Source organism: Cydia pomonella, chromosome 19 (assembly GCF_033807575.1).
Source record: "Cydia pomonella isolate Wapato2018A chromosome 19, ilCydPomo1, whole genome shotgun sequence".
Classification (NCBI taxonomy): Eukaryota; Metazoa; Arthropoda; class Insecta; order Lepidoptera; family Tortricidae; genus Cydia; species Cydia pomonella.
The window spans coordinates 994186-1018384 of NC_084721.1; the positions used below are offsets into that span (position 1 = coordinate 994186).

A 24199-nucleotide genomic window follows, 5' to 3' on the forward strand; every position below is an offset into this window, starting at 1 on the left:
CTGCATCCGATTCGCACATCGCTCCAATGTTTAAGCGAGACAACGCTATGCGGGTATTAAAGCGACATAAATCTAGTATAACTGGATCAGACATAGGGGGAAATGACCGAACGGAATAGTCTCATTTATCTTTATCTATTTATGTATAAACTTTATTGCACAATAAAAATAAGTACAAATGGCGGACATAATGAGCCAGAATGCAGCACTAGCACCTTAAGGCATTTTCTACCAGTCAACCATAGGGCAAAAGAGAAACTCTCACATGTGGGTGAAGTGAGAAAAATAATTCAGAAAACAACCACTATAAGCAACTTTGGATAACTATTAATAATTTTGGACATCATTCAGTAGGAGTAGCAGATATTGTTTGTACTTGTAACAGTCAATTTTTTTTTCCCCACCGTAAATTTTAGTATAGTTTATGGTGGGCAACAAATAACCCGACTAAATTACGTAGTTTATTTTTGGTATGTTGTCATGTTAAAACGTGTTTTTAATTTTGTCGCATTGCGTATGTTGTGTCCCTCACGGGCGATCGCGTATAGCAGTATAGCACATCTATAGGATCTTACCATCTATGTACATCGACATGGCGCTCGCTCGTCGGAGCGACGTGCGAATCGGATGCAGTGTGCCTTCCGCCTTTGACAGTTGAATGAAAGTTTAGACCAGAAAGTTCACATTTTTGCCAGCACAGCTTACGTTTTCAGTTCCCCCACTACACGCACATAGCTATAATTTTATTGATCATAAAGGTTACAAATTGATTCCACGCAGGCGCGGATACAAGGGGGGGGGGGCATAGGGGCAATGCCCCCCCCCCCCCTAAAACCCTGGCTCTCACATTACTAAATTGAGTAAATTTTATTTTTTACCAAAAATATATGATTTTCTCAAAATGGCCCCCCCCTAAGCCAAATCTTGTATCCGCGCCTGATTCCACGTTTTGATTGTGTGACGCTATCTACTACTACTCGTAGCGGTGATCTTCCGGAATATTCGGCCTTAACACTCCGTATAGCTATCTTCTCGTCGTGTGGCGCCATCTGTTGGTGCGAATGGAACTCCATGGTGAAGGAAGCCAGTCAAGAACTAAGCACGTGGACCGTTCATCGTTGAGTATTTTAGGTGTTCTGAAAATGGGTACACCAACGTGACTTGTGTGTTTAATAATATCATAGAGCCTAGAATCGCGTATTGCCTTCTCTTTGTCGTGTGGCGCCATCTGTCGGTGCGAATGAAACTCCATAGTGAAGTAAGCTAGTCCAGAGCTAAGCGACCAGAGCGTAGAGTATCCTAGATATGCCAAAGATGGGTAGACTAACTTCAGTCGTGTATCTAATGATATAAAGGCTAGAATCCCGTGACACTGCGTATAGCCTTCTCCTCGTCGTGTGGCGCCATCTGTCGGTGCGAATGGAACTCCATGGTGAAGGAAGCCAGTCCGGAGCTAAGCGATCGCAGCGTCGAGGAGTATCCCAGTAGTTCTGAGAGTGGGGTAATGCTATCTATTACCTGTGGATAAGAGAGACATTTCAAAGTGGGTAAAAAGTAAATTTAGGGTGATATTTTCAAATCAAAATTATGGCACTAAGAGCTACGGCGAATGCCATAACCAAACAGACAAGATCATACGCTCCTCCTTATAAGCTATACGACCGAATAGTATAATCTCCTGACGACTGGGTTTCAAAATTTTCCAGCTTAAATTTAACTCAGCAACAAAAACTTGTACCAAAAATGAAATTTTTGACAAAAACTTATTTCTTGTCTGATATGATCACCTATCCTGCTCGGTGATAAGGTTCAATTTTGACTGGCATAAAAATGAATTGTACCTTATTGTGATGCCTCATTTGAACGTGTAGTATCTCAGCGCGCCGGCGAGTGAGGTCCGCCATGACGCGGGCGGAGTGGCTCTCGGGGACCACCACTTGCAGCAGCATCACCGGCTCTAGCAGCATGGCTTCTGCTTCTTCAAACACCTGCCATGAGAATTAGCAAAGAGAATTTAGTACAGAGTCGTGTTGTCAAAGTAAATTTGTACTTTGTAGTCAACTTTTTATGCTATTTTTGGACACAGGACTAAAACTCTTAGAATGACTACGCATATGGCTACTTGACCCATGTTATTTCACTGATATCTGTTAAATATCTAAGGGTGTCGCCATTTACTCGAGTAAAGGCCAAAGGTATGACGCCATCTAATCGAGCATACATTTTTCTTGATTTTTCGTGGCACGCTTTTTACTTAGCCTTTTTATTCATCTTATACCGAGTTATATTTGATAGTGGTCAATAAAATATTTCTATAGGCTACATGAGGAATTTTAGGCATGGAATTAAAGCTCAACGCCATCTAGTGGTACTTTGGCCTCGGAACAGGCTTTAAAAAAGATGAAGTTGTATTTAATGTACATAGCAATCATTTATTATTATGAAATGAATACTTAAATCTAAAATAAGTGTTACCTTCCTTAAGCATTGCACAACGGTCGCGGCGACCACGGAATCTGACGTGCCGCGCGTCACCTCAAACCAGTGCAACGTTACTTGGACGTCCACCATCTGGAACATAAGGTTGACAATTTAAAATCTTTGTAATTGAAATAGTGTACAAAATTAAATAAATAATAATAAATAAATAATAATAAATAAATAAATAAATATTATAGGACATCATTACACAAATTGACTAAGTCCCACAGTAAGCTCAATAAGGCTTGTGTTGAGGGTACTTAGACAACGATATATATAATATATAAATATTTATAAATACTTAAATACATAGAAAACACCCATGACTCAGGAACAAATATCCATGCTCATCACACAAATACATGCCCTTACCAGGATTTGAACCCGGGACCATTAGCTTCGTAGGCAGGGTCACTACCCACTAGGCCAAACCGGTCGTCGAATTAAATTTATAATAAATTAAAAATATAAACGTCAGTATTATAAAAGTGAAACTCATTTATAGCTACTTGAAAAAATCATTATGGCCACCATGCCCATGAGCATTAATGAAATTAGAAAACAACACATTACATCACGGCATGTTGGCATATTATAACACCAAGTGAAGTTACCGGGCAGCCCAGCTTGGGCCCGTGCAGCAGCGCCGCGTCCACGCCGCGCCGCACGGCGGCCAGCGCGCGCGGGTGCAGGTGCGCCAGGTTCGCCGCGCTCTCCGCCGACTTGTCCATCCTGGGTAAAACGACACAACAAATACTCAAATTGTAATCATATCCAATCATTCATTAATACACAAGACTAATAAATACCTCCGCATGTCATAAGTACAAACTGCACCGTTTTGACAGTGGGGCGACACTCCTCCTTTCGGTCATTCTCGACTCTGTTCAGCTCAGCATTGCTCCGAGCAATGCTTACTTGAACGTAACTCATTCACCTAAATTACGAGGCCTATACGAATCTGCCCAACTTGTGAACGACAAAACGCTGACATTCATTGCCGACGACTTGACCTTCACTTGCTGTCTCGTGCCCGCTATCTTGTAATATAACCCATCGTCTGTTTCGTATTAGAATAGAATAGAATTTGTTTTATTCATAAACACACAAACAGTAATAGACATACATAAAAGAGAACATAGTGAGAGCAAAGTGTCACGAAATGGCCTCATCTCAGCATGTTGCTGGCGACTTCCAGCGCTGATCTTCCGATGAAACCATCGAGTGCGAAATAATCACGGAAGATAACAGACAAAAGGAAAGAAAAGTTAAATTCAATGACAGATTTGACAAACATAATAATAAGATGAGTCTCATGATCTTAATCCATTTTCGATCATGAAAATCATAAAACAAAGTTGACTAAAATACGTAAACAAAATATAAACGAATAGTAACATAATCAACTCAAATAAAAGGATGGTGTGTGGGGAATGGTGTCGATTCCATTGCGGAAGGAACAAAAACATTGTGGTAAGTAATAATAGTCTTGAGCAACTTGTTTCCAATCTGCAGGTTTCCTGGTTAAGCTGGTGATTGAGCAAGTACTGTTTAAGCTTTGTCTTAAAACTATGAATACTTTGCAGGTTTCTCACTGGCGGCGGCACTTGTTCCGAAAGCGTGACGCAGAATACTTAAAACTTCCTCGGAAAGAGGATGAGGCATGACGCGGCGTCAACAGATGAATTCCACGATCACGGCGCTTGCGGAACTTAATGCAATATTGCATTATCGGCATATATTGCATTATCAGCTTATATTATAACCGAATTAACCGGAACTCTATTTTCAAGTGCTTCCGCTTGTAATGTTAATTGTGAATTGTTGAGCAATACACTGTTCGTCTGTCGCGACACTCGTGACATCTAGTGTCAAGTAGCGATACTGATAAATACACTACTTAGCACTAGATGTCGGCTACGAAAATAAGCAGTGTTTTGGTTACGTACTGGTCAAGGGCATTGGCGGTCTAGCGTTATTAGTCTATGGTTCACTGCCATAATTTGCTTGCCGCCAACTTACCCTAACCTTAATACTTTATGAGCAGAAAAGCCCTTTACATTCTTCGCCGACAACGTGACCTTGACTTGCTGCCTCGTGCCCGCCATCTTTCGGTCAACTGCTAAAGTTTGCTACACACAAAGATTGAAACACTTCTCAACCCTATTGACCCTAGTTATTACTTGAATACCATAGAAGTATATCAACCTCAATACTTGATCAGATGCAATGCCCTAAGGGCATATTTAGTAACATTTTTCGCCGACAACGTGACCTTGACTTGCTGCCTCGTGCCCGCCATCTTTCGGTCAACTGCTAAAGTTTGCTACACACAAAGATTGAAAAACTTCTCAACCCTATTGACCCTTGAATACTATAGAAGTATACTAACCTCAATACTTTATCAGATGCAACGCCCTTAACATTCCGCGCCGACAGCGTGACCTTGACTTGCTGCCTCGCGCCCGCCATCTTGCGGTCCACCGCCATGGTCTGCTTGCCGCTGCCGACCAGCGCTTCGCGGTACGCGATCTGCATCGGACCCAGTTCGACGTCTATATTGTATTCGCGGATGATGCGTTCTTTTATTATTTCGAGGTGGAGTTCGCCCATACCTGGAAGATAAACGTTGTTTTTATGTTGGATTACTAAATAAGGACAAGTTTGTTTACTAGTAAAAGGTTTTGTACCCTACGTACCTACCTAATGAGAATATACGGAATAAGACCAAATGTATTGTAACTTGCAGCAGGCTCCGAGCCGGCTGATATGATGTTCACCAAAACACATTGATGTATGTTGGTACCTGCCAGCAGCAGTTGCCCGGCCTCGTCGTCGGCGCCGACCCGCAGGCTGGGGTCCTCGCGCGCCAGCTCGCCCAGCGCGGCCTCCAGCGCGCTCTGGGACGCCGCGCTGGGCGGCTCGATGCAGCACAGGAGCACGGGCTCGGGGATGGTTGTACCTGCCAGCAGCAGTTGCCCGGCCTCGTCGTCGGCGCCGACCCGCAGGCTGGGGTCCTCGCGCGCCAGCTCGCCCAGCGCGGCCTCCAGCGCGCTCTGGGACGCCGCGCTGGGCGGCTCGATGCAGCACAGGAGCACGGGCTCGGGGATGGTTGTACCTGCCAGCAGCAGTTGCCCGGCCTCGTCGTCGGCGCCGACCCGCAGGCTGGGGTCCTCGCGCGCCAGCTCGCCCAGCGCGGCCTCCAGCGCGCTCTGGGACGCCGCGCTGGGCGGCTCGATGCAGCACAGGAGCACGGGCTCGGGGATGGTTGTACCTGCCAGCAGCAGTTGCCCGGCCTCGTCGTCGGCGCCGACCCGCAGGCTGGGGTCCTCGCGCGCCAGCTCGCCCAGCGCGGCCTCCAGCGCGCTCTGGGACGCCGCGCTGGGCGGCTCGATGCAGCACAGGAGCACGGGCTCGGGGATGGTTGTACCTGCCAGCAGCAGTTGCCCGGCCTCGTCGTCGGCGCCGACCCGCAGGCTGGGGTCCTCGCGCGCCAGCTCGCCCAGCGCGGCCTCCAGCGCGCTCTGGGACGCCGCGCTGGGCGGCTCGATGCAGCACAGGAGCACGGGCTCGGGGATGGTTGTACCTGCCAGCAGCAGTTGCCCGGCCTCGTCGTCGGCGCCGACCCGCAGGCTGGGGTCCTCGCGCGCCAGCTCGCCCAGCGCGGCCTCCAGCGCGCTCTGGGACGCCGCGCTGGGCGGCTCGATGCAGCACAGGAGCACGGGCTCGGGGATGGTTGTACCTGCCAGCAGCAGTTGCCCGGCCTCGTCGTCGGCGCCGACCCGCAGGCTGGGGTCCTCGCGCGCCAGCTCGCCCAGCGCGGCCTCCAGCGCGCTCTGGGACGCCGCGCTGGGCGGCTCGATGCAGCACAGGAGCACGGGCTCGGGGATGGTTGTACCTGCCAGCAGCAGTTGCCCGGCCTCGTCGTCGGCGCCGACCCGCAGGCTGGGGTCCTCGCGCGCCAGCTCGCCCAGCGCGGCCTCCAGCGCGCTCTGGGACGCCGCGCTGGGCGGCTCGATGCAGCACAGGAGCACGGGCTCGGGGATGGTTGTACCTGCCAGCAGCAGTTGCCCGGCCTCGTCGTCGGCGCCGACCCGCAGGCTGGGGTCCTCGCGCGCCAGCTCGCCCAGCGCGGCCTCCAGCGCGCTCTGGGACGCCGCGCTGGGCGGCTCGATGCAGCACAGGAGCACGGGCTCGGGGATGGTTGTACCTGCCAGCAGCAGTTGCCCGGCCTCGTCGTCGGCGCCGACCCGCAGGCTGGGGTCCTCGCGCGCCAGCTCGCCCAGCGCGGCCTCCAGCGCGCTCTGGGACGCCGCGCTGGGCGGCTCGATGCAGCACAGGAGCACGGGCTCGGGGATGGTTGTACCTGCCAGCAGCAGTTGCCCGGCCTCGTCGTCGGCGCCGACCCGCAGGCTGGGGTCCTCGCGCGCCAGCTCGCCCAGCGCGGCCTCCAGCGCGCTCTGGGACGCCGCGCTGGGCGGCTCGATGCAGCACAGGAGCACGGGCTCGGGGATGGTTGTACCTGCCAGCAGCAGTTGCCCGGCCTCGTCGTCGGCGCCGACCCGCAGGCTGGGGTCCTCGCGCGCCAGCTCGCCCAGCGCGGCCTCCAGCGCGCTCTGGGACGCCGCGCTGGGCGGCTCGATGCAGCACAGGAGCACGGGCTCGGGGATGGTTGTACCTGCCAGCAGCAGCTGCCCGGCCTCGTCGTCGGCGCCGACCCGCAGGCTGGGGTCCTCGCGCGCCAGCTCGCCCAGCGCGGCCTCCAGCGCGCTCTGGGACGCCGCGCTGGGCGGCTCGATGGAGCACAGGAACACGGGCTCGGGGATGGTTGTACCTGTAAAAAAAGTAAAAAATGTGTAAATACGGTCTAGTCAAGCTAACTTAATATGTTTTTACATATTGATGACGTCACGTGATACTAAACACACCACTGCAGGGGCCTGGGAGCCCACCGCGAACATCGATAACCGAAATTTCGCCATCTGCCTACAAAGTGTGGTACAGGAGTGGCAGATTTTTAATAAATAATTTTTGAAACATTGAGAATTTCAATTCTCAATGTTACTACCACTACTACTAGTGCTACTACTACTAGTAGTACAAAGAGAATTTGAAATAGAGGTGGATGGTCGAAGAACATTTTGTAGCCACAGTAAACTTACTGCCATCTTTCGACACATGCTAAAACTTTTAAAACGCCATTTGACTATGATTTTTATTCTTTATTTATTTAATTTTAAAAATTTAATTTATATGTATTAACTTTGTTAAATATCAAAAAGTGGCCCATCTTACCGGGCATCGGTTAAAGGCTATGGCAGTATCGCTCGAAACGATACCGCCATACCTTTGGCCTTCGATCTATTAGATGGCGCCACTTTTTAGGGTTCCGTAGCCAAATGGCAAAAAACGGAACCCTTATAGATTCGTCATGTCCGTCTGTCTGTCCGATTCTGTCACAGCCACTTTTTTCCGAAACTATAAAAGCTATACTGTTCAAACTTGGTAAGTAGATGTATCCTATGAACCGCACTATGATGTTTACACAAAAATAGAAAAAAAAAAACAATAAATTTTGGGGGTTCCCCATACTTAGAACTGAAACTCAAAAAATCTTTTTTCATCAAACCCATACGTGTGGGGTATCTATGGATAGGTCTTTAAAAATGATATTGAGGTTTCTAATATCATTTCTAAACTGAATAGTTTGCGCGAGAGACACTTCCAAAGTGGTAAAAAGTGTGTCCTAAGTGGTAAAATGTTGAACGAGATCTAGTAAGTAGATTTTTTTTAATACGTCATAAATGGTACGGAACCCTTCATGCGCGAGTCCGACTCGCACTTGGCCGCTTTTGATATTTAACACATATCAGTGAAAGAATAATGATCAAAGTCAAATGGCGTTCTAAAAGTTTTGATCATCTGTCAAAAGATGGCAGTAAATTTACTGTGGCTACAGAGTTTTCGTTGACAATCCACCTCTATTTATTTTTTAATTTATTTAGAAAACAAACAGCCTAATATCTTATACCTTTAAACGAGCAATTCTTGTATATATATTTATATATAATATATTTCTGTGATCTCGGAAACGGCTCTAACGATTTCGCTGAAATTTGGTATATGGGGGTTTTTGGGGGTATACAATCTATCTAGATTATTCTTATGTTTGGGAAAACGCGTGTTTTCGAGTTTTCATGCGTTTTTCTTTCGACGCAGAATATGGTCGCTAATTTCGTGTTACCGGCCACTGTCCGTCTGGTCCAGCGGGTTAAGACGCGGATTGCTAAACGAGTGTTACGGGTTCGAATCTCGCCGGGTGACTACATTTTTTAATTTTTATATGTTCAAGTTTATATATAATTTTTTAATTTTTATTGTTTTAGATAAGTTTAATTTAGTAAAAAAAAATGTAGTTAAGATTATCACCCATACACCACCATATTACAATAAATAGTTATAACCGAGCAAAGCTCGGTCGCCCAGGTACTATGTAAAGTAAATGAACTAAAAATAGGCCTAAAGTTTCCTACGTTACTAAGAAAACTATTACATAGAAATGTAAATTACGCAATTATAAATTACCGGTTTAGTTGTGTACTACATGCAAGTAAGGTAAGAAAACATATAAAACTATGAAAAATATGACTGGAACCAATTTATCAATTTCTAGAAAACAAAATTTGCCTTACTTTGTTCTTGAACACGGACAAACTATAAACAAAAATATCTATATCGTTAAGAGATTAATTATATAAATTACAAGTGCGCCTAAAGAAAGAGTTTTTAGCATACTGTGTGCCACAGGAGGAAATACAAAATGTAGGTAGGTAGTGTAGGTAGGTAGGTTAAAATTCTCTGTGCTAGTAGTGGGGTGCCGACTCACGTAGAACCAGGTAACTCACCAATCCCCAACAAAACATCGGCCATCTCCTCAGCACTGGGCTCAGTTTCAGCCACTGCTAATTTATTCCGAGCCCCAGGCGGCATCACTTTTTCAGCGTATTTGGGATCCTTCAAAGATGAAGTGAGGCGAGATTTGGCGCGACTGGCCGCTGCTTGCGTCGAGGTCACCAGGTCTCCCGTCATAGTCGCCTGGCGAGTGAGAAGCGAGAGTTAGGACTCATTTAGACGGTGCGAGAACTCGCATGCGAGTTTCATTACATTGCGGTGTTTGATCGGTCGGTTGAATTGGATGTAACCTCACTAGTCCGCAATGTAACTAAAATCGCCTGCTAGTTCGCGCCTTTCGTAACATTCCTCACACAAAATAAAATACAGTATAATACAATATTGGTCGCCAATACATAAAATAAGCGGTCATATTTAGTAAGCTTTTTACAACATAAGACGTACAGTCACCTGCAATAATATGTTACACAACGAAGGCCGCAAAAATATCTGACAAGATCTCATTTGTGGAGCCATAAGAGCGTGTCACAGATTTTTGCGGCCTTCGAAGAGTAACACATTATTGCAGGTGACTATACCTATGGTAAGTAGACAGTTGGAACACTTTTGCTTGCTTGTTTGCGTTTCGTTTTCGTTCGTTGATAAATTTGTAACAGCTCGAGTCAGACAATAGAAAACCATCTAAGTGCCCCGACACATTACATGGAGGATTTCGTAACAGCAAAACTCTTAACTCTGATTGGTAGACCTTATCTCGTTGGCATGTTTTTTTTCTTCCTCGCGTTATCCCGGCATTTTGCCACGGCTCGTGGAAGCCTGGGGTCCGCTTGGCAACTAATCCCGAGAATTGGCGTAGGCACAAGTTACGAAAGCGACTGCCATCTGACCTTCCAACCCAGAGGGTAAACTAGGCCTTATTGGGATTAGTCCGGTTTCCTCACGATGTTTTCCTTCACCGAAAAACAATTGGTAAATATCAAATTATATTTCATACATAAGTTCCGAAAAACTCATTGGTACGAACCGTGGTTTGAACCCGCGACCTCCGGATTGCAAGTCGCATGCTCTTACCGCTAGGCCACCAGCACTTAAGATTCAAAAACTATCACTTGATAGCATGGATGACACTATACGAGAAGTCACAATGTAATATAAAATCTTACAAGTAAACATATTATGAAATATTCGACAGAAACTTATGTATGTTCACTTACTTTAAGCGCACTGACAACAGCAATGTTGCCCGCCGTGACTCGTTCCACCGGCTTGTACTCGTCCGCCAGCGCCACGTATAGGGACCCTGACTGACCACACATAAACAAAATTACTCTCAATCAAAAGCAGACAATATAGGTACTGTACTGACACATCTCGCTTAGTGAAAGTTCTGCTCGTCTATGAAATTGAACGAAATAATGTTAATAGCGCAATAAAATATATTATTGTAGAATCTTTTGACCGCCAATGGCGTCATCGGCTACAGACAAATACCATCCTTAGTGCTTTCCAACAAGGTTCACGATGACGCGCACGATAGGCGTGGCGTTCAAAGGGTTAAGGAAAAATATTAATACAAAGATATATACAAACCTGTTCACTTGTATCTTGGCCCAAATTATAAATCTTCTGTCCCTTGGCAATCTCTCCACTGTACAACCTCAAGAACGTAAGCACTCCTCTCTGATCATCGTGCTGTACTTTAAACGCCCTCGCCGCTAAGTCCGTACCAAAGCAATCATACAAACTATTTGCTTCTAACGGTGATGGCAGATATTGTATAACACCATCCATCAACGTTTGAACTCCGATGTTTTTATAAGAGCTTCCACAGAGAACTGGGAATGCTGACATTTTCAGCGTACATCGTCTTATAGCAGCATTGATTTCTTCTGTCTCCAAGTTGTTTAAGCTTTCCTGCTGTATAATGGTGTCAGCAAGACTGTCATCTAAGGATGATAGTTGGTCGATAAGCGCCGTGTGATTTTCGAGAGTTCTTTCCCATCGAACGCCATCTTTTTCTGTCAATTTGCGCCGCAGTAAGTTCTGCCCGCGGCCTTGTGTCCAGATGATTTCTTCTTTTGTTACCAGATCTATTAAGCCTAAAACCAAATAGCGGATTTCAAATTTAATAGCTCAGCTTGTTAAATTGAATTTCAGTACCATTTCCTTGTCACAGTAGCAATAATATGAGGTCCCTAATGACTTTCATATTGATTGTCACTGTGACAAGGTACGAAATGATACGGAAATTAACCTCTTTGACTGTAGCAAAACAAAGTAGGTATTTGAAAAGAAAGATCTTATATGTATTGTTAAATTTGTGAGTTTAAAATTCAACTAAGGAAATTCAATATTTATACGAACAGATAAGTCTGAGGGTCTGGATGAACAGAAACTGCATACAAAGATGAAAATGCTACGCTGGGCTGGCGGAGTTAATAAAGGCGGAGAGAATAATATTAGAATGTTATAAATGCATATATAAGAGGGACCTTCAAAGTAGCTAAAATCGAAGAAGAGATGGCAAGGGCATGTCATGAGAAGAAGTGTTATGACTATTCAGGAGGGAAAAAGAGATTCATGCTGGCCTCTCACAACTTGGAGTCAGACCTAAGGACCTGAGGTTGGTGGAGGTAGATACGGAGACAACACAAAACCGTACAATATGCTGTAAACACACAAGGAGGGCGAACTCCAAATGATATGGGATATATACAGCCAGGAAGAAGAATCTTCTTACCAACCATCTTATCTTACCTACAAGCCTGCCTTCATGCACCACTGCTTCGTGAAGCAGCAGTGGGTCCGCCTGCAGCTTGTCTCTGATGGAGTCTACACAAAGTGCCGCGCTGGCGTCTCCGCGGTCCATCTTGTTAAGGTAGAGCAGCCGAGGCACGCGGTGCGCGCTCGCTTGGCGCCATACCGTGAGGGTTTGCGCTTCTACACCTGAAAAAAGTACACAACAGGTGGTTTGTATTCTGTTTTTTTATTTTATTATATTGGACTCTGGGTAACTGAGGCAGCTATAGTTCATTTGGAATCCTATAATCTACAGAATCACTAGCCTTCATTGCATAATAGTCAAGTCATTTTCACCCCCTCACACTTCAGTCATGTACAGCATTTGAAGAATATTTATTTATTTCAAATTTCAAGGTCCTGACATCAAAGATTACTGGTATGTGTGCTTTGTTTGCGAGTATGTAATTCGACTATTCTATATATTTAGATACATTTGAGGTTAGGTGACCTGATATCATAAATGCTTATGGTTCTAGTTTATATCTTTGACATATGATATTGTATTTGGTGTGAAGATTTAGAGTTAACTCTTGAGACCTATAATTCTATGGAATATCAGAATAACAGTTAAAGGAGAAACCTACCTGCTGAAGCATCCAGCACAACCACAGCACCATCTAGGACAGCAAGACTCTGTTCAACTTCCATGGTGAAGTCGATGTGGCCCGGTGTGTCTATCAGGTTGATCTGGCTGCCTCGCCATGGGAATGAAACTGCTGCAGCTACAATAAACAAGTAGAAGCAATCATATCACTAGCAATTTCCATCAGCAAGTTATTTAAAAACGTGGAACAGAAGTACTTATTTTATATTAAACTTAAGGCTTATGCATGCAATTAAATTATGCTGCCTTAAGTTTAGGACTGATGCACTATAAAAGAAAAATGCTTAAGGTAATTTAAATTAAAGTATTTTACTTTTAGGAAACAAGGGGTATGGCCTTCTAGGCAATTGCTGGTGGCCTAGCGGATTTTCGGCGCTTAATTAATTTAGGGTAGAGATGGGCCGAATATTTGGTATTTATTTATTATTCTGCATGTTTTCCAATGTTCAAGCACTGGTGGCCTTGCGGTAAGAGTGTGCAACTTGCAATCCGGAAGTTGCGGGATCAAACCCCGGCTTGAGTTATTGGGAACTTATGCGCAAAACCATATTTGATATTTATCAGTCACTTTTCGGCAAAGGTAAACAGGAGACCAGACTAATCCCAATAAGGTCTAGTTTACCCTCTGGGTTGGAAGGTCAGATGCAGGGCTCGGAACTGGTTTATTTTTAAATCCCGAAATAGCCCAATATTATTAATTATTTTATACTCTTTACGTAGGACTGGATCATGTATTTAGGTAACAACTACAGATTATTAGATAGTCCTATTAAAAATGAAATAATAAACCAAAGAACGAAAAAGAACGTAATAATACCGGTATTTTTTGTATGAAGATAAAACCGGTTCCGAGCCTTGGTCACATGTCAGTGGATTTCGTAAAAACTAGTGCCTGTGCCAATTCTTGGGATTAGTTGCCAAGCAGACCTCAGGCTTCCATGAGCCGTGGCAAAATGCCGAGACAATGCGAGGAAGATGATGATGACTTTTAGGCAACAAGGGCCTATAAACATTCATATTCTATCTAACTTTATTTATGAAAAGTATATTTAAGTCCTTACAAGTAATAGTGATCCCTCGCTGGCGCTCCTGCTCCATGTAGTCTGTGACTGTGTTCCCGTGGTGCACCTCCCCCATCGTACGGATAGTGCCCGAGTAGAACAGCATTCGCTCCGTCGTTGTAGTTTTACCTAAACATGGTTGGTAATTATCATTCATTTATTTATTACTCGTTGCTGTAGTCGCAAATCAGATTCCTTATTAGAAACTAGTTTGAAGCTGGTTGTGCAGCAAAATACAAAATAACAAAGCCCTAAGCGTGGACAAATAAAAAGTTTCGAGTGTTTTGTATCAAATCTAACCTGCATCGATGTGTGCTAATATGCCGATGTTGCGTATTTTCTCCATTTTAACTTTACTGTCAGTATCGGCCGTACAATACCTTCGTAATTGTGCATTCTTTAATATTTTTCTGTAATAATTTACGTAAGAAAACGTTCTCATCTTGGTCATCGTAGCCCTGAAATCCTGAAAACTTTGACACTTTTGCTCAGTCGTGTGACACTGACACTGAGAGTCTGACAGTGACAAGCCAGCTGATATATTTATTTTAAAAAGTGAAATTTAAATAGGCAACGGCTTAGAACCTTAGAACTCGATCAGTCAACTGAAACGATTACTATACCGTTTTTATACATAACTGAAACACTCTTGACAGTTGGTTTGTATCTTTCTCTTTCTCACAAGTTCACATCTCTTTCCAACAATGGCATCTTTCACGATTTGTTTGTGTTGAATACGTGACAAAGTTTAAATTTACAGGATAAGAAACAAAATTGTGGAATAAGAAAAAGGCACATAACAAAACATGGGAGTACCAGCATTCTTCCGGTGGCTCAGCCGCAAATATCCAAGTGTGATCGTAGAATGCATCGAGCAAAGAGTAAAGTGTTTATAACCTAAAAATGTTTTATAATCTTGTTATGAATTAAATATTTATTGTTACTACGCTATTCTTGCAGCCTCAGGATGTGGACGGTGAGTTGGTGTACTCAGACTCCTCGTTGCCGAATCCTAATGGGGTGGAATTTGACAATTTGTACCTGGACATGAACGGGATCATCCACCCGTGCACGCACCCTGAAGACAAGCCGGCGCCGAAAGACGAGGACGAGATGATGGTGGCCATCTTCGAGTGCATCGACCGCCTGTTCCGCATCGTGCGCCCGCGCAAGCTGCTTTACATGGCCATTGACGGTGTGGTGAGTGAGGTTTTGCTTATAACTAGAGATGCCCCGAATAGTGGTTTTGGCCGAATACCGAATATTCGGCATAACATGCGAACATTTCGCGTCATGTTAATCATGAAAACTGTTCGTTATCAAAGCCAAATGTTTGTTATGATTTAACTTTTGTTGCTCAGAACTAGTGAATGTAGTTAGAGTCAATCAAGCACACCTAGGATAAAAAAAAGGTCTTTGTATTTATTGACTTTCCAAGAATACATTTTAAATATTAAGATATTTATGACATCTCTATTTATAAGTGCTTTTCTTTCTTATTGCTGATAAGATTTAATTTTGCTATGATAAGCAGATGCTTTGTTGCAGTATATCAAGGGTCTACCCTGGTCATTTCTAGTATATTTATAAATACAAAATAATCTTCGGAACCCATTTACAGAATGAAACTATTGTGTTTATGCCTGAGTGTGTTTAGTTTCAAGTACTTAGACAAGTTCTGCTTGCAACTGCTACACCGTTTTTTACCGTGTGTGCTTTCCTTAGGTATTTTCTTTGAGAAGAACTTCCATTTTGTATTTTGACCTGATACAAAATTGTCATAATTTTGCTGTATTTATGTATATATGGATTGATGTATAAGCCTATTAAAACAAAAATTTTAGTACCTAGTTATACATTTTAGCAAATATGTTCTATTTTCTAGGCCCCAAGAGCTAAAATGAACCAGCAGCGCTCCCGTCGTTTCCGCGCCTCTAAGGAGACCCAGGAGAAGATTGAGGAAGTGGCTCGCATCCGCTCAGAGCTGCTTGCCAAGGGTGCTTACTTGCCCCCTGAGAGGCCTAAGGAAGCACATTTTGATTCCAACTGTATTACACCGGGGACACCCTTCATGGACCGACTCAGCAAATGCTTACATTATTACATTCATGACAGGTGAGAAACAGCTTTTTTGCTTTTATTTCATTTGGAATTATTTAATACTAGGTTCCGCGTTTCATATTTCAACATCCCTTCTTCCTCGTTTCCTTATACCTGTGGATCATGAACACATGAGGTTGTTATTTTGTGCGCCAAAGCTCTCCATTTTGCACTATTTCCGCCTTCCTAATAATAGGCAAATGTGTAGTCCCTGGCCTTTTCTACCCAACGGGTCTGGATGTCCACCACCCCATCCTACCCAACATGCCAACCATAAAGCGCTTTCCAAAGTTTTCCGGATTACATAGATGTTGCCAAAAACTTGTAATTCCCCCTTTCAGGGGATGAATTTCCAAAAAACTTTTCTTACTGGATGTCTATAAAATTTGAAGAAATTTTAATATTTCAAGGTTTTAGTTTTAAATATATATTTAAATCTACTTGGAATTTAACAAGGCTCAATAATTTACCACCATATAAATAATTAAGTACTGAAATTAAAGGATTGTTGTTAAACACTGATTTTATGTAACATTGTCCATTTAATTTACCAAAGCACATAACAAAATAGCTGCATGTTTTAATCATATTTAGAAATCTTAATTGAATTTATTTGCAGATTAAATAATGACCCTGGCTGGAAGGGCATTAAAGTGATCCTCTCAGATGCCAATGTCCCAGGAGAGGGTGAACACAAGATTATGGACTACATTCGCAGACAGAGAGGTACCTACACATTGTTATTTAACCCTTTATTAATTTAGCCAATCTGTTTAAATAAAAAATAAAAAAACATTTATAGGTAATTGTGTAACTTCCAAATAACATCATTATCTGTTAAATTTTTTTAAACTTATGTGAAACGCAAACTTACTCTAAAGCTTAAGACTACAAATGAAGATAAAACACCGTGGTATAAATTGTGAATTGAAATGATTTATTATTTATTATATTTGAATAATGATGAATTCGATATTCCAACGAATATATTACTTTAGTTACGTTTTTTTTTGACAATTATGAAACACTCTAGACTAATGTAATGTAATGTTTGACAATGTTATTCTGCTATTATAATCAATAAATTGCTCTGATAATTAGCTTAAAATAATATACATGTAAAGAGCTACATGAATAAAGCATATTTTCAGCAGAGTTGAGTTGTGTGTAATTTTGTCTTTTTCTACACAACAATGTGTTAGGTATATGTAACAAACTTTTATAAATGACTCCTGTAAAAATGCTAAAGCTTTTTCTAGCTGATAAGTTCCGTAAACGGGTTAGCTTTGAAACTTTAAAAAATCCATTACATTTGTTATTTTAGTGATATATATTTTCTTAATGTTGCATACACTTCACAGCGCAACCAGACCACGATCCTAACACGCAGCACGTCCTATGCGGCGCCGACGCCGACCTCATCATGTTGGGGCTCGCAACACACGAGCCTAATTTCACCATCATCCGCGAAGAGTTCAAGCCTAACAAGCCACGCCCTTGCGATATATGTGGCCAGCTGGGTCAGTACTTTTCTTCGTTTATGGCCTTGTTTCAATATCAATCTATGCTTGCAACCCATTTCAATTGCGTGTTTCTGGCAGATGTCACTTGACTAATCTAATAAACCACTTCCAAAAAGCAGGCAAATTTGACTTACTTTTCAAACGTGTGACTATTCCTGAAATTTGTGTTAATTAAATATGACAATATGTAATATTCTGACCAGATACATATAAAAACGTAATAAAAACCCCGAAAATATTTTCTGTGGATAAGAATGAATAAATTCATCTTCTCCTCAGGTCACGAAATGAAAGAATGCACAGGCAGCACCCCGGAAGCGGCGCTCGTCCGCTCCGACCCCGCCTTCGGCAACCAGGACTCCTTCATCTTCGTCCGCCTCTCCGTCCTGCGAGAATACCTGGAGAAGGAACTCCAGATGCCCAACCTACCCTTCCCATATGACTTCGAGAGAGCACTCGATGATTGGGTGTTCATGTGCTTCTTCGTTGGAAATGATTTTTTGCCGCATCTACCGAGCTTGGAGATCAGAGAGGGGGCGGTTGACAGATTGGTTAATCTGTATAAGAAGTGCGTTTTTAAGACTAGGGTGAGTGTTTTAGTTTGATTTTATTTCGAATTCTTTGACTTGACATAATTATTGAAAGTCATAATTTAATGATTGTCAGATTATCATTAGTCATAATTCTGAAACCGTTAACTTCTCGAGATTTTCGTAAGGTTATCCTATAGATAGGTTAGGTTAGGTTTGTTTTATGGCAATCCTGAAAAGCTACGCGTTTCTGAAAAAAAAGCAAATTGTGCCTAACGAAAATGCGGACAATACATTATGACTTAAAACTTCCCAGTATCTAGTTCCTTAATTTACCGACGGAGCGGCAGCTGACACTCACTAGCTTTAATCATTATCTTCCTTAACTAGTTTACGAGTTCTTGCCCGTTAAAAATATTTGTCTTAATAATCTGTTGCGGGCTCGTGGTTCGGATGGTGAGTTACTTTTTTTTCATCACACTTGCTTGAAAAGTATCTTATTTCATGCAGATGTACTGAAGGACAAAGGCCTATATTGTTAAAAAAGCTATAACTCCCTAGGAAGTTATACCTTTTATTTATTGATTTGTCACTTATTCATACAAACCAAGTAGCATAAATGAGTTTTTCTTTTAAAATACTGACGTTTATAATTTAATATTTTTGTTTCTGTTTAAAATTATTTAATTTGATCGATTTAAATTATAAATGTTGGACGTCTTGCCCAGGGTTGGATCACAGACTCCGGCGACGTGAACCTGGACCGCGTGCAGCTCATCATGGACGAGCTCGGGCAGGTGGAGGACGAGATCTTCCGCCGCCGGCACGCCAACGAGCTCAACTTCAAAGCCCGGGAGAAGGCCAAGAAGAGGCAGCAGCAGCGGCCCAACTTTAACATGCTTAACAATACACAGTTTGCTCCTATGGTAAGACAAGTTATTCTAGTTTTCTCAAAATATTCTAAAATTCTTGAATCTTCTATGCCTGTACTGTAGAATTATTGTTCTATTAGTACCCATTCTTTGGGAAGCGCTGGTGGCCTAGTGATAAGAGCGTGCGACTTGCAATCCGGAGGTCGCGGGTTCAAATCCCGGTTTGTACCAATGAGTTTTTAGGAACTTATGTACAAAATATCATTTGATATTTACCAGTAGGTTTTCGGTGAAGGAAAACATCGTGAGGAAACTGGACTAATCCAAATAAGGCCTAGTTTACCCTCTGAGTTGGAAGGTCAGATGGCAGTCGCTTGCATGAACACTAGTGCCTACGCCAAATCTTGGGATTAGTTGTCAAGCGGACCCCAGGCTTCTATGAGCCGTGGCAAAATGCCGGGACAACGCGAGGAAGAAGTGTAGCCATTCTTTGTGACTTGCTGCTATTTTCAACACTGCATCATAAAAAAGCTACGTCTGCTGAACCTGTAGGGCTACGATGGTCAGCTCTTTATCATTTGTCACCATGCCTGTCTCGTTCTAGCAAGTATGTAAGTGCAAAAGTGACGGGCATAGTGAAAAGCGATAAAAATGGAACCATGCTGCCACTGCTGGAGTCATCGTTATAATGTTGTTTGCAGGCCGTGGTGGGTTATGGAACATCCACCAAGCCGGTGCAGAACGCTCGCGAAGAAGCCGCCAACATGCGCCGCGCCGGCATGCAGGCCGAGGCTCAAGTCAGTACGAACTCCACTCATATCTGTTATATACTCTCAGTAGTTAGTCATTTGGGTAATTTGCATGTATATTCGCAATTATAAAGAACTGGCAGCTCTCCTTATGGTGACCATAGGGCTGGTAAGTTTTTCACTCTTTGGATCAGATTGTTATCCAGCGGACTAATCCGCCCAGCTTTCTAGGCACCCTGCCAAGCGATAAAGACTAACCCCCTTATTCATAAACGTGTGCTAAAGTTGACAAGCCGGTATAGTTTGTATTTTCCTCCGTGAGCTTCTACGGATTATCGTCTTATCTATTGTTTAAAAACCGCAAAGGCGCGTGCCACGTGCCACTATGAAAAAATGGTCAAGCCGCATAGGTAGCGTTTATTGAATTACTACTCTATTGAGCACGGAATAAGATTCATTATGAACTAATACAGAATTCTAACAGAATAGCTGTCTGATCTCTATTGGTGCGTCTAAGGTAGGCGACTAAACGCTCTCAAACCCAGAGCGTCCAAATCTTATACCGTGCTCAATAGAGTAGTAATTCAATAAACGCTACCTATGCGGCTTGACCATTTTTTCATAGAGGCACGCCTTTGCGGTTTTTAAACAATAGATAAGACGATAATCCGTAGAAGCTCACGGAGGAAAATACAAACTATAAAAATCGTTTGTCCCTTTCCATCATACCAATACGTCGGAAAAGGATAAACGATTGTTAGCGGCTTGTCAACTTTAGCATTGTTTATGAATAAGGGGGCTAGAGCAGTTTTTTTATTTAGGTTCTTTCTTTTCTTATTCGTAAACAATATTCAAAAAATGCGTTTTATTTCCATCTTATCTTACTGGAAATGTCGTCTTTTGTAGCAAGAGACTGAACAACGTGGCCGCAAGCGCACAGCCGAGGCCGCCGGGCTGGATGAGGAAGAGGATGATGCTCATGATGAGGTCCGCCTCTGGGAGGAGGGCTTCAAGGAGCGCTACTATGAGAGCAAGTTCGAAGTGGCCAGTGATAACCTTGAGTTCAGGTAACTTGTAACGAAGCTTTTTATCCGTCAAAATCAACAGAATTTGGTTGTACAAAAATTATAGTAAGTAGGAAGTGTGACTGAAGGGCCTGTAAGTTCAAGCGTTCCGATATAAAACTTGGATATAAAAGAGATGTGTTCGAATATTAACAAATACTGATCAAATGGAATCGTGCAGACCTCTTTTCAAGAAACTCCAAATGTCAATGTACATCCTTGAATCATGCAAATTTGTTAAAACACATGCAGAATTGTTTACTCCGTCAGTACCGAAAATCAAAAAGAACAATCGAAACTTAAATAAACTTCAATTATCTCTCTCAAAGCTAGTTACATCCAGCCCTCACTACATGCTAATTAAAATAAACAACCACCTACCGAACTCCCTAAAAAATTTAAAAACCTTTTTAGTCAGCAAATGTTATTATAATGTACATGATTTTTTAAATAATAAATATGATTAATAATGTCAATTTATATGCATGTTAGTTTTAAGTATATTGCTGTGCCCTTGCGGGGTGTCACATATAAACCTACCTACTAATAAGCTCCACCTAATAATGTGTAATGTGATATGCAATAAATATTTTGAATTTAATTTTGGCTTCGTCAGTGTCAAGTTGTAAATTTGATTCAGGCTGATTACTTCCAAAATTTCGGAATATCTGAATACAACTTTTATAAGTTTCACCTCTCGACGATTCAAGAGAATATTTTTTCAGTCATCCCTCGTGTTTGAGTTGTTGGGATGATACATATTTGTCGATTAATCATTTTGCCCGTGTAAGGATATTAAGAAAAGCCATTTTATTTGTGAAGAAAAGTTTGTTGAATGACTATATTATATAATATGATGGTGCGTATGGTGGCGCAGGTACCGCGTGGCGCTGCAGTACGTGCGCGGGCTGTGCTGGGTGCTGCGCTACTACTACCAGGGCTGCGCGTCCTGGAAGTGGTACTTCCCCTACCACTACGCGCCCTTCGCCTCCGACTTCGTCAACGTGGCCGGCCTCTCCACCCGCTTCGAGACGGGCACGCAACCCGTAAGCGACTCTACCCCTCCAGCGATAAGCCCGTTGTTTCAATATGTGTATTTAGCGCGTTCTATTACAGTTCGGTGCATTCTTTCGATGATGCCGTTTTATATTCCCGATATTATTGGCTCCATCAAATGCGAGGCGAGAGCACTTCACCTGTAAGGGAGTTTATTACTAAATAAATAAGTTACTAAGTAAATAAGATCCTTTTTAATAATAAACTCTTTCTTTAGAGTCCGTAGCAAGTTTGGCTGCAGTACAAACGGAGTTTCCTTCTCATTTTATTGGATTATAATGAAACTTCGCACGTACAATGACATAAATTATACCTATGCCCGTATTTAATTCATATAGAAATTTATACGAATTAGAGCAATAACAACTATTGTATCTAAACTTAAATTCACTAAGATATTTTTTGAATACAGTATCTGTAGGCCTAGCATATGATTGGCGCGAGAGTAACCTCGCGGCTATATAAGGTAGTCTTTTTCTAACTATGTTAAATAACTAGCGAGATAGTCTCGCGCCAATCATGCGCTAGCCCTGCTGAAGCTACATAAACTAATTACAGGCATATATACCTTATCCAATTGTAATATTTGTAAGTTCAAAGTTTCATAGCAATATAGCTATTCGTTTTAAAATGAGAGCGTTTGTATGGACAACTGAGCTTGCCGCGGACTCTTCAACATATCTAAATGATCGAGAATGCGGCACAAAGTGAATAGGGCACTGTTCTATAATGATAAGTTATATTGTTTGTATAAGTAATTTATTTACCGCCTTGTATTAGAGTTCGGTTCAATCCTTGACGCCATTTTGCTCTGGTACATAATTATGTATGAATTACTTCTCCGACCACGCATCCTTGAAGCGAATCTATTCCTATCTAGTTTTGAATAAGATGCAATCTGTTAACCGACTATATATAGGGCAACGTTTAAACGACTTTATTGACACGCCAATATGGTTGATTTTGGATTGACTACTGCAGTATTGTTACGAAATGTTCGCCATCTGTTAAGTGAATATTTGTACACTAGTAAAGTTGGTATTTGCTTGACCTTGGTTCCAGTTCCGGCCGCTGGAGCAGCTGATGGGCGTGTTCCCGGCCGCCAGCTCGCAGCACGTGCCGAAGCCGTGGGCCACGCTGATGAGCGACCCGGTAACGTACAGTCCACTACTACTACTACTACCCCTACTCACCCTATTTCAGCACAATCTATTTCAGCTGTCTGTATAACTGCCTTTATGCGTCTTAAATATTTCTTTGTCTGTTATATTCTTGGGACTCAAGACCTAGTTGTTCTTTAACTTTAGAACCCACATTAAAGAAAAAAAAATGTTTTTTTTGTATTTAGTTCTCGCCGATCATCGACTTCTACCCGACGGACTTCAAGATCGACCTGAACGGCAAGAAGTTCGCGTGGCAAGGCGTGGCCTTACTGCCCTTCGTGGACGAGACCAGGCTCTTTAAAGCATTGGAGCCTTACTACAAGGAGCTTACCCAGACTGAAAGTGAGTATACATAATTTAAGTATTATTAATCTAGAAATATTTAAAATAAAAATTCTGAAAAACTTTTTGAATTGGTGCCACCGTCACGTTTTTATCACCGCACCTCCCGCCAAAGAAACAAAGTTCATCCTCACTTTCTCGACACGTGGCAAACCAAGAACAAGCGGGCATCTCGCTCGTTTTTTTCCAGAACGTGCAAGTTGTGGAATGAGCTACCTTCTGAGGTGTTTCCCTTGCGCTATGACATGGGGTTCTTCAAGAAGCAGTTATTTAGCGTTCTCAAAGGTTGGCAACGCATAAGTGGCTCCTCCGATGTTGCTTATGTCCATGGGCGGCGATGACTGCTTCCCATCAGGCGGCTCGTCTGCTCGTTTGCAGCCTATTACATAAAAAAAAAATTAACACATATCAGTGAAAGAATAAGGATCAAAGTCAAATGGCGTTCTAAAAGTTTTAATCATGAGTCTATCATCAAGATCGCAGTAAAATTACTGTGGCTACAAAGTTTTCTTTGACAATTCACCTATATTTCAAATGCTCCTTGTCATTAACTGTGCATAGGGTCGGAAACCAACATTTGTCATTTGTATTTATTTTCCAGTAAAACGCAACATCCGTGGCCACGACCGCTTGTACGTCTCCACCGGCAACAAGAGCTACGAATACCTCCTCGGCCTCTACAAGGCGGCTGGCAAGGACCTACGCCACCTCATAGACAAGGAGCAGAGATACCCGTACCGGTGCGAGGGAGTGAGAGGAGACGTGATGCTCAGTGCCGACTGCGTTTGCATTGGCGGGTGAGTTAGATACTTACGACTTTCTAGTTAGCAGTTCCTCTATCCTATACTAGGTGGCGTTTCCTAATGTAATCTGTGGAGCTCAAGACTACTGGTAAAGATTTGCATAAGAAGTTCGCCTGCCTGTCCCTAGGTGGCGCTAT

General features: G+C 42.9%; 2 protein-coding genes across 2 annotated transcripts in view; one reads left to right on the forward strand and one right to left on the reverse strand.

The window, feature by feature from the left end:
- Nucleotides 1-943: 943 nt before the first annotated feature.
- On the reverse strand, nucleotides 944-14404 carry LOC133528110 (ribosome-releasing factor 2, mitochondrial). The gene is made up of 13 exons (XM_061865334.1): nucleotides 14161-14404; nucleotides 13861-13989; nucleotides 12780-12917; nucleotides 12151-12339; nucleotides 10984-11492; nucleotides 10608-10697; nucleotides 9387-9576; nucleotides 7160-7315; nucleotides 4874-5096; nucleotides 3096-3213; nucleotides 2476-2571; nucleotides 1842-1988; nucleotides 944-1518 (listed from the first exon to the last, which is right to left on the reverse strand). The coding sequence occupies exons 1-13, from the start codon at nucleotides 14309-14311 to the stop codon at nucleotides 1357-1359; spliced, it is 2298 nt and encodes a 765-aa protein (XP_061721318.1). The 5' UTR covers nucleotides 14312-14404; the 3' UTR covers nucleotides 944-1356.
- Nucleotides 14405-14535: 131 nt separating this feature from the next.
- The window catches only part of LOC133528108 (5'-3' exoribonuclease 2 homolog), a 29436-nt gene continuing 19772 nt past the window's right edge, over nucleotides 14536-24199 (forward strand). The window contains exons 1-13 of the mRNA XM_061865331.1: nucleotides 14536-14741; nucleotides 14821-15060; nucleotides 15746-15975; nucleotides 16580-16686; nucleotides 17322-17480; nucleotides 17763-18070; nucleotides 18742-18939; nucleotides 19587-19682; nucleotides 20541-20701; nucleotides 21576-21744; nucleotides 22817-22906; nucleotides 23103-23259; nucleotides 23861-24056. Of these exons, the coding sequence (XP_061721315.1) occupies nucleotides 14667-14741; nucleotides 14821-15060; nucleotides 15746-15975; nucleotides 16580-16686; nucleotides 17322-17480; nucleotides 17763-18070; nucleotides 18742-18939; nucleotides 19587-19682; nucleotides 20541-20701; nucleotides 21576-21744; nucleotides 22817-22906; nucleotides 23103-23259; nucleotides 23861-24056 (2186 nt within the window). The 5' untranslated portion in view covers nucleotides 14536-14666. The remainder of the gene's footprint in view (nucleotides 14742-14820; nucleotides 15061-15745; nucleotides 15976-16579; nucleotides 16687-17321; nucleotides 17481-17762; nucleotides 18071-18741; nucleotides 18940-19586; nucleotides 19683-20540; nucleotides 20702-21575; nucleotides 21745-22816; nucleotides 22907-23102; nucleotides 23260-23860; nucleotides 24057-24199) is intronic.